The following is a 9,574-nucleotide window of genomic DNA, read 5'->3' on the forward strand; positions in this document are numbered from 1 at the left end:
GCGCTGCGTTCAGGTGCCTCCCAGCGGGACGTAGCTGGTGATGTGGTTCCGGACGCTCTCGGCGATCTGCTCCTCGCTCTTCATGCGGTTGTAGTAGTCCAGGAAGAGCCCGTCCGGACTGACCAGGTAGATCAGGATGCTGTGATCCACGATGTAGTCCCCGTCCTCGTCCTTGGGCCCGGCGCTGGCGTACACTCTGTAGTCCCGCCCCGCGTGTTTCACCTCCTCCGGGGTCCCCGTCAGTCCGATCAGACGGGGGTGGAAGTCTTTGACGTAGCGGGCCAGCGCCGGCACGTCGTCCCGCTCCGGGTCCACGGTGATGAAGACGGGCTGGACGGGCGGCAGCGAGGCGTCCCGGTCCAGCGCCGACACCGCGGCGCTCAGCTTGTCCAGCTCGTCGGGACAGATGTCGGGACAGTGCGTGAAGCCGAAGTACAGCAGCACCCAGCTGCCCAGGAAGTCCTTCTTGGTGCGGCGCCGCCCGCTGTGGTCCAGGAGGCTGAAGTCGCCCTGACCCAGCGCCACCCGCCGCAGCTGCTCCACGCGCTGCCGTCGCCGCTGCTGCTGCTTCTCCGAGTACACGAAGCCCCACGTGGCCAGCAGGCCGCCGCCGAACAGCAGCGTCACCCCCAGGCGCGTCCTCAGCTTCAGACGGGCGGAGGACGAGTCCTGGCCCCCAGACAGGAAACGCCTCTGAGGAAGGCCGCCGCGATGAGGCGGTCTGACCCGCTGACTCTCTGAGGTCAGCAGGGGGCGGGCGGCGTGAGGAAGACCTCTCAGGAGTCTTCCTCCTCCACGCAGATCACCCACAATGCACCTGAGCCACAACATCTTCGTCCTCCTGCAACACAAAGTACTCAGGTAAAAGTACTTATACCACAGAGTGCAAATACTCTGTCACAAGTAAACGTCCTGCAGAGTTTAGTCAAGTAGAAGTATTTAAAGTATCCAAAGTAAAAGTACTCGCTGTGTTTATTGGTTTATTAGGACGGATGTAATTAAATACGTTGTACCCGGTCGAGTACATCACTCTACTACTTATTACTACCAAGCAGTACTTCATATACCATGTTCAGTGGTTTCATCATCATATGAAATGTGAAGTACTTCAAAGCTGTACGTGTCCGCCTCTGGTTTCAGACTCCTTTAAGTTTCATGTTACTATAATATAATATCTCAGGGGCCGTTTTCTGCACAATGAGTACTTTTACTTCTGATACTTTAGGTACTTTTGGTCATAATATTTAGAGAGAGAAGATTTAAAACAATTAATGGCTTATTTAAATTGTTTAAAGGAAAAATACTGAACATTTGCAGTTTTCTGCTTCTCTGTTTCTCTTTTCACAGAATAAAACTTTATGTATTTGTGTGTTAATGTTTGTAAAATACAAATATTTGTAGTTTTCGTTTGAAGGAACCGAAGCAGATGTTAGTATCGTGTAACTTTATACAAGTAGTTCAGTAAAAACTACAATATTTCCCTCAAAGTTAGTGACGGTATTAAGTAGCATAAAGTAAAAGTACACCAAATGAGGACTTGAGTACAGTACTTGTAGTACAGTGCTTGTAGTGCAGTGCAGTACTTGTAGTACAGTACTGGAGTGTAGTACTTGTAGTACAGTACTGGAGTGTAGTACTTGTAGTACAGTACTGGAGTGTAGTACTTGTAGTACAGTACTGGAGTGTAGTACTTGTAGTACAGTGCAGTACTTGTAGTACCTCCTCCCGCCACCAGCGGCAGCACCGAGCAGGAAGTGAATCTGCGCCATCTTGGATTTCCCCGCCTGTAGTGAATGTAGTGAATGCAGCTGCGCTTTGACGGGAATAAGTCGTGTTTTCGTTACGTTAAACCGGCCTGACGTGGACTCGAACCCTCCTGAAACGGTGCCGGCACGTTCACCTGTGCTCAGCTGCGTTTATATTCTTATTATTCAAACGATGAGTTGCGTTTATTAACGGGGGAAGTGAGAAACGAGCGCTTCTCCGTGGCAGCCGAACAGGACGCGTTGTTTGCTGCTGACAGCGTCTGTCAGCCGACTGGACTTTATTACTTTGCAGCTGACGGACTGACGGACAACTGACGGACTGACGGACTGACGGACAGCTGACAGACTGACGGACAGCTGACGGCTAATAATGCAGCTCCGGTGTGACGTTATGAGATGACGTCTCGTCACCTGCTGCCGTGAAGCGAGCTAACGTTACCGGGACGTTAAACACCGGCCGGCCGGTGGCTTGTCCGCAGACAAAAGCTTCAGACGGAAGAATAAAAACTCACCTTCAGTCTCCGGACGGACCGTTTACCGGATCCGACGTGAGGCCGTCAGAGTCAAACACGTGGACCCGGTTTCACCTGAACCTGATCCGGGTTCGCTGATTCGGCTCGAAACACGAGGAAACGGATTAAAACTGAACTCCCAGCTAAACAATACAAACAGTCCTCCGTAAATCACGTGCTTCAGCTTCTAAAACTAATAAATGTTGGTAATAATTCACATAAACGTACATTAAAATGAAACCGTCGGTGAACGTCAGCAGATTCGTGCGCAGCGCCGCAGCTGAGAGTTTCCAGCAGGGGGCGCCGGCGTGTCTGCAGCAGCGTTTATAACCAGATCAGAAACACCGAGAGGAAGAAGTCCGCCGGTACAGACTCGGCACAAGGCTTTTTATTCATTATTATTTATTATATTAGTATTACAACAGTGTCTGGCACAGTCAGAGATCTCCAGATATCAGTGCCAACAGGAAACGCTTTAGGAAGAAGAAAATAAAACATATATATATTTAATAATAATAACAAAAATACAAATGATACTAAAATAACAGCGATAAAACAGTTAAGGGGCTTCAGTTAATTTTAAGGCATCAATAAAATGGCTGTTTTCTTCTTCATGAACAACAGGGGCTTGTAATTAAAGTGTTTAAAATCAGTTCATAGTTTTTGTCCTTCATTATAATCCAAATGTGATGTTATCAATTTAATTAAATTCAAATTAGCTTTATTGGCATGAATGTAACAACAACATTGCCAAAGCATCATATATACAACATCAGAACAATCAGCCCCAAACATTTCATTAAACAAGTAATTAAAGTGTAAAGTAATCAAAGCGTATGTGTGTTTGTGTAAAATAAAAAAAGAAATATTAAAAAGTCAAAATTAAATAACTAAATAAATCAGTAAGTCTGTGTGTGAAAAAAAAAAATATTAAAAATAAAATGAATAAACAAAACAGTAAGTGTGAGTGTGTGTGTGTTAAAAAAAAAAACATATATAAATTTAAATAAAACGGTAAGTGTGTGTGTATATGTTAATAGACAAAACAAAATCAGTATCAAATGTAAAAACAAAACAATTACTAAAATATCAAATGATCAAAATAATAATAATTATCTTTATATATATATTAATGTTATCTCTAGTGAACCTGGAGATGAGGTTCCAGCCAATCAGACGTGTTACTGTGAGGACAGAAGAAAAACAAATGATCCTCATCACAGAATATACAGCTAGTTGGATCAAAGTTAAATCTACGTGAGAGGAGGTCTGTCGTTAAATACTTTGAAGTGAAGCCCTTTAGTGACAAAGGTAACTTTAAGAAATCTGCGTAGGAGTGAAGAGATCACGGAACAGAACTGGTGACCAGCGACCATCACTGAAGGAGGAAGACGGGGGTTGAACACACGAGGTGGTGCATTTTTTGCCATCAAAAGGAAGGCAGATGTCATAATGTTCACGATTACACTGGATATTAAATTTTGTACCGAAAGATAAAACATTTCCATAGTTGTCCAGTAAATAACAGACCAAGTGTTGTTTTCCATCCTTATTTCTACAGAGAATGAATCTGCAGTGCCAGATGGGTACGTCAGTAAAACTGTGTTTGTACAGGAGTTTCCAATATAACAGAACTTTTATAGAAAGTCTTGGAACGTAAAAGTAAAAGTTCCCTGGAGACACAATACGCTGGTAGCCCACCATCTTCATAGTCTTTCACTAGAGTCCCTTTTGTCAGATAATGGGGTTTTCTTTTCCAGAGGTAGTCAAAGGTTTTGGCAGCTTTGTTGGGGACAGACAGAGAGCAGGCTGGGTAAATGTGTCTGGAAAGGCTTTCCATTTTGGTTTGATAGATGTGGCCAAACAGAGAAAGATCTCTGTTTAACCATCTGTCTAATCTTGCTTTACATTCATCCATTTAATGATTCGCTCACTTTAATATCTTTAAGTGTTAGACTGCAGTTTTAATAGGATACTGTGCTGCCTCCAGGTGGCAGGTGTGCAGATAACAGTTCACTTGTAACCCGGATGCCTTTGCTGTCAAAGACATTTAACTGTTCGATATCTGACTTTTTGATGAGGATCGGCAACATTTCAGCTGCAGTTATGTTGCGGCCTTTTATACCTCTGTGGATATTGAAGCGAGGCGTGGTGCCACCCGGGAGAGAGACTGAGCTGTTGGTGTCGTTATAAAAACATTTTATAGTATTTTCCCCCAAACTGCAGATCCTTGAAAATAAAGCGGTGCTGTTCCGTGTCAAACGCCTTGTAAAAATCCAAACAGAGAATAAAGCCGTCGACCTTTATGTGCTCATTCAAGCAAATCAAGGACGAGGCGAACATTATTGTGTACTGATCCACCTCTCATAAATCCTGACTGTCACTTATTATTTGAGGAAGATTTGAAAATATGTGTGTTAGTAATTTATAATCATTGTTTAATAATGTAATCGGTTGTCCAAGATTTTGGGATCTTTGTTTGATCTTGGCTCAGCGTCTGTGGACGTGAGCGGTTGTTTAAAGCTTCTTTAGGTGTTTCAGATAAAAGTGCTTTGATATGTTTCTAAAAGTTGGCTGTGAGGCCGTCCGGGCGGCCAGGAGACACCGCAGCGTGATTTATTTGGGGAATAAAACCTCTGGTTTGGTTAAAGAAGGCCTCTGTTGCATCAGAAGAATATTGTAAAAGGAATAAACTTCATTGGTTTTAGTTTCAGGATCAGAGCATTCGTTTTCATTAATGTTCCGATGTTATTTCCTTCCTGGCGGGTTTTCTCTAATCTGCAGAAATAAGAAGAGTTTCTCTCTCCGTCTTGGATCCACTTTGCTCTGGATCTGATGAAGGCTCCGTTTGCTTTTCTTGTGTGTGTGTGTATGTATATATATATATATATATATATATATATGATCTAATTTGGTTTGTAGTGTAAGAAGTTTCCTTTTGTCAGTATCTGTCAGTGCGGGTTTATTACAGCAGAGACTTTTCTCTCTGGTTAAATTGGTCTCCTCTAAAAGGGCAGATTGTTTCAGTTGTTTCCTGAAAGAGATTGAAAAGTTCCTTATTCTGAATTTTAAATATTCCCATTTAGAGCTAGAAGACAGAAGGTCGGGGTCTCGAGTAGTTTCATAAATGATGTCTTTAACCCCTTGGCAATACGTTTCAGACTGGAACAAGCTGGCCTCGAGTTTCCAGCGACCCTCGTTTGGTTTGTGATTCTTACTGGTTCTAAGGTGAGATTAATAAAGCGGTGGTCAGACAGGGGAGCAGAAGATCTAGAGCAGTCAGATAATAAGTCTTTTACACTGTCAGAGATTAACCAAAAGTCAGTCCTTGATCTGACTGAACCATCCGGTTTAAACCAAGAGAAGTGTTTTAAGTTGGAGTGTATAAAGCGCCGTGAGTGCTACAGAAACGGACTCGGTGAGGGTTACAGTGATGGTTATGACACGTGGAGGGTGAGCGGTCTAACCGTTCATTAAGTACCATAATGAAGTCTCCTCCTAAGATGATATTAAACTTTTAATGAGCCCGTCGGTTTCAGAGAGAAGATATTTGTTTTGGTTTGTGTCGTTCTAACCGTGGACATTTCCCAGGATAATGAAAGAGTCTTTAATAGAAAGAAGGCAGAGGATCCAGCGACCATCTTTTTGGATGGCACTGTTTTCCCACGGTTTTTTCGTCTCCTTCTCCAAAGCGTGAGTTTTGGATTGGCAGTCTTTTATTTCTTTTGGCCACTTGTTCTTCATTTGCACATTGAGTTCTTGTAACATGGCGGCGAGGTTGTTAACGGCTTCGAGTACTGTAGCGTTGGATACCTCTGCTTTGTGTTTAGATTTCTTAAACGAGACAGGTATTTTAGTAGGGGTGTCGGGAAGAGGACGGCTCACCTTCGTGGAGGAGGTTTCCATGTTGTCGCCATTTGTGTCAGTGCGGTAGTCATGAAGGAAAAGTGCTGTTGCTGCTTCAGCTTTTTCTTCTTGTTGGATGGCGGCATTTTGCACAACTGGGCATGAAAAGGAAGCGAAATAAGAAAGAAAGTCAATATATTCATTTTATTACTTTAACGTTCTGGTCTGTATTTCTCCTTTTTACTTTTTTACTTTCTATCATTTAACTAATATCAATTATTCATCCACTAGTGCTTATTTTCTTTTTACTAGTAAGAATTAAAACATTTACTATCAACAAGCCATTTTTCGTTTGTCACTAGTTCTTAATGAAGGTTTAGAAACATAAAAAAAACACAGAAAATGTTTTTAGCACCTTTTGAAATAGTTACCAGTCAGTAACAGGTGTGAACTGCAGAGCTCCCTAGATTTCAATGTGCAGTTAGTTTCTAAAAGTACTGGAACTTAAGGAATAAATCTGAGTATAATAAATAATAACTGTGGAAACGTAGAGACTCAAACAGTGAAAACAGGAGCTGATGATAAATAGTGGAACGGGTTAAGAATCCTTACTGAAACAGAGAGCGCGTTCTGCTCTACAGCTCCAGGTAGGGACACTGTGACTTCACGGGGACGAATGACTTCCTGCGTGGTGCATTATGGGGGATGAAGGCCTTCCTGTGTTTGATGTCATGGAGCAGGAGGGTTTTTTACTTGAGAAAATGTTTGAACTCTTGTAACGACAATAAAAATGATCTGTAAATGTGTATTTATGGAAATGACATGTGTCCACTGTGTTAACCAGATTATCAAGTCTCCTGGGAGACGAAACAAAACTTTCCTCCAAAGGGAACAGAAACAAATAAAAGGAACGTTCGTTTTGCCAAAATAAATGTAAACCAGTTTCTGGACATCCAAAGTAAAATGTACATAAATCTTGACATGGTTTTCAGATGAATGTAATTTATTAACCAGATGTTTGTGTTTTAAACACCGGCCTCTCTGCGTGGATTGTTAGTTTCCGTCAGAGTCTAATATCTCTGGTGTATCTGCAGTCTGTGTGCTGTTATCTCCAAACCAGCGTTTCCAGTCACTCTGCACGGACCACAGTGTTTTATATGAGTTCATTCTGGAGTCAGTGTGGTCTGATGTCAGCTGGTGTCAGTCAGCACAGAGCGAGATTCTCACTTATAAAATACAGCTTCCATATATTAAAACATTAATTTACAGAGATGGTTTTAATAAAACACCAATGCAAACAAACACACGTCACATTATTCAACTTCCTGCTGCGTTTCTGTCCCTGAGGAGAGAACGTCCTTTATTCCTCCTCCAGTAATTAATCTGTCCTCTGTCTCAGGATGCAACGCAGCATTAAGCTAAAGCTCTCTCTCTCTCTGTGTAGTTAAAGCTCTCTCTCTCTCTCTCTGTGTAGTTAAAGCTCTCTCTCTCTCTCTGTGTAGTTAAAGCTCTCTCTCTCTCTGTGTAGTTAAAGCTCTCTCTCTGTGTGTAGTTAAAGCTCTCTCTCTCTGTGTGTAGTTAAAGCTCTCTCTCTCTGTGTGTAGTTAAAGCTCTCTCTCTCTCTGTGTAGTTAAAGCTCTCTCTCTCTCTCTGTGTAGTTAAAGCTCTCTCTCTCTGTGTGTAGTTAAAGCTCTCTCTCTCTGTAGTTAAAGCTCTCTCTCTCTGTGTGTAGTTAAAGCTCTCTCTCTCTCTGTAGTTAAAGCTCTCTCTCTCTGTGTAGTTAAAGCTCTCTCTCTCTCTGTGTAGTTAAAGCTCTCTCTCTCTCTGTGTAGTTAAAGCTCTCTCTCTCTCTCTGTGTAGTTAAAGCTCTCTCTCTCTGTGTGTAGTTAAAGCTCTCTCTCTCTCTGTGTGTAGTTAAAGCTCTCTCTCTCTCTCTGTGTAGTTAAAGCTCTCTCTCTCTCTCTGTGTAGTTAAAGCTCTCTCTCTCTCTGTGTAGTTAAAGCTCTCTCTCTCTCTGTGTGTAGTTAAAGCTCTCTCTCTCTCTGTGTTTAGTTAAAGCTCTCTCACTCTCTCTCTCTGTGTGTTTAGTTAAAGCTCTCTCTCTCTGTGTGTAGTTAAAGCTCTCTCTCTCTGTGTGTAGTTAAAGCTCTCTCTCTCTGTGTTTAGTTAAAGCTCTCTCTCTCTGTGTGTTTAGTTAAAGCTCTCTCACTCTCTCTCTCTGTGTAGTTAAAGCTCTCTCTCTCTCTCTGTGTAGTTAAAGCTCTCTCTCTCTCTGTGTGTAGTTAAAGCTCTCTCTCTCTCTCTGTGTAGTTAAAGCTCTCTCTCTCTCTCTGTGTAGTTAAAGCTCTCTCTCTCTCTCTGTGTGTAGTTAAAGCTCTCTCTCTCTCTCTGTGTTTAGTTAAAGCTCTCTCTCTCTGTGTTTAGTTAAAGCTCTCTCTCTCTGTGTTTAGTTAAAGCTCTCTCTCTCTCTGTGTAGTTAAAGCGCTCTCTCTCTCTGTGTAGTTAAAGCGCTCTCTCTCTCTCTGTGTGTAGTTAAAGCTCTCTCTCTCTCTGTGTAGTTAAAGCTCTCTCTCTCTGTGTGTAGTTAAAGCTCTCTCTCTCTCTCTGTGTAGTTAAAGCTCTCTCTCTCTGTGTTTAGTTAAAGCTCTCTCATTCTCTCTCTCTCTGTGTAGTTAAAGCTCTCTCTCTCTCTCTGTGTAGTTAAAGCTCTCTCTCTCTGTGTGTTTAGTTAAAGCTCTCTCTCTCTCTGTGTAGTTAAAGCTCTCTCTCTCTCTGTGTTTAGTTAAAGCTCTCTCTCTCTCTGTGTTTAGTTAAAGCTCTCTCTCTCTCTGTGTTTAGTTAAAGCTCTCTGTGTGTTTAGTTAAAGCTCTCTCTCTCTGTGTAGTTAAAGCTCTCTCTCTCTCTCTGTAGTTAAAGCTCTCTCTCTCTCTGTGTAGTTAAAGCTCTCTCTCTCTCTGTGTAGTTAAAGCTCTCTCTCTCTCTGTGTAGTTAAAGCTCTCTCTCTCTCTCTGTGTAGTTAAAGCTCTCTCTCTCTCTGTGTAGTTAAAGCTCGCTCTCTCTGTGTAGTTAAAGCGCTCGCTCTCTCTGTGTAGTTAAAGCTCGCTCTCTCTGTGTGTAGTTAAAGCTCGCTCTCTCTGTGTAGTTAAAGCGCTCGCTCTCTCTGTGTAGTTAAAGCGCTCGCTCTCTCTGTGTAGTTAAAGCTCGCTCTCTCTGTGTAGTTAAAGCTCTCTCTCTCTCTCTCTGTGTAGTTAAAGCTCTCTCTCTCTCTGTGTGGTTAAAGCTCTCTCTCTCTCTGTGTATAGTTAAAGCTCTCTCTCTCTTTCTCTCTCTGTGTAGTTAAAGCTCTCTCTCTCTCTCTCTCTGTGTAGTTAAAGCTCTCTCTCTCTCTCTCTGTGTAGTTAAAGCTCTCTCTCTCTCTCTCTGTGTAGTTATAGCTCTCTCTCTCTCTGT

The 9,574-nt window shown here is 42.6% G+C and overlaps 1 protein-coding gene across 1 annotated transcript; it reads right to left on the minus strand.

Moving 5' to 3' along the window:
- Window positions 1-9: 9 nt before the first annotated feature.
- Window positions 10-6,820, minus strand: LOC123966512 (protein SCO2 homolog, mitochondrial-like). The gene is made up of 3 exons (XM_046042661.1): window positions 6,737-6,820; window positions 6,164-6,279; window positions 10-841 (listed from the first exon to the last, which is right to left on the minus strand). The coding sequence occupies exons 2-3, from the start codon at window positions 6,268-6,270 to the stop codon at window positions 10-12; spliced, it is 939 nt and encodes a 312-aa protein (XP_045898617.1). The 5' UTR covers window positions 6,271-6,279; window positions 6,737-6,820.
- Window positions 6,821-9,574: the final 2,754 nt, after the last annotated feature.

The sequence above is a fragment of the Micropterus dolomieu genome, unplaced genomic scaffold, assembly GCF_021292245.1.
Source record: "Micropterus dolomieu isolate WLL.071019.BEF.003 ecotype Adirondacks unplaced genomic scaffold, ASM2129224v1 contig_13589, whole genome shotgun sequence".
In the NCBI taxonomy this organism is placed as follows: domain Eukaryota; kingdom Metazoa; phylum Chordata; class Actinopteri; order Centrarchiformes; family Centrarchidae; genus Micropterus; species Micropterus dolomieu.

Bases quoted from the DNA above. Each gene is read 5' to 3' on its own strand.
- LOC123966512 (XM_046042661.1), bottom strand. From the start codon at position 6,270: ATGCCGCCATCCAACAAGAAGAAAAAGCTGAAGCAGCAACAGCACTTT. The intron at 842-6,163 runs GTGAGCCGTCCT...TTTGTGTTGCAG, and splicing joins TGGAAACCTCCTCCACGAAG to GAGGACGAAGATGTTGTGGC.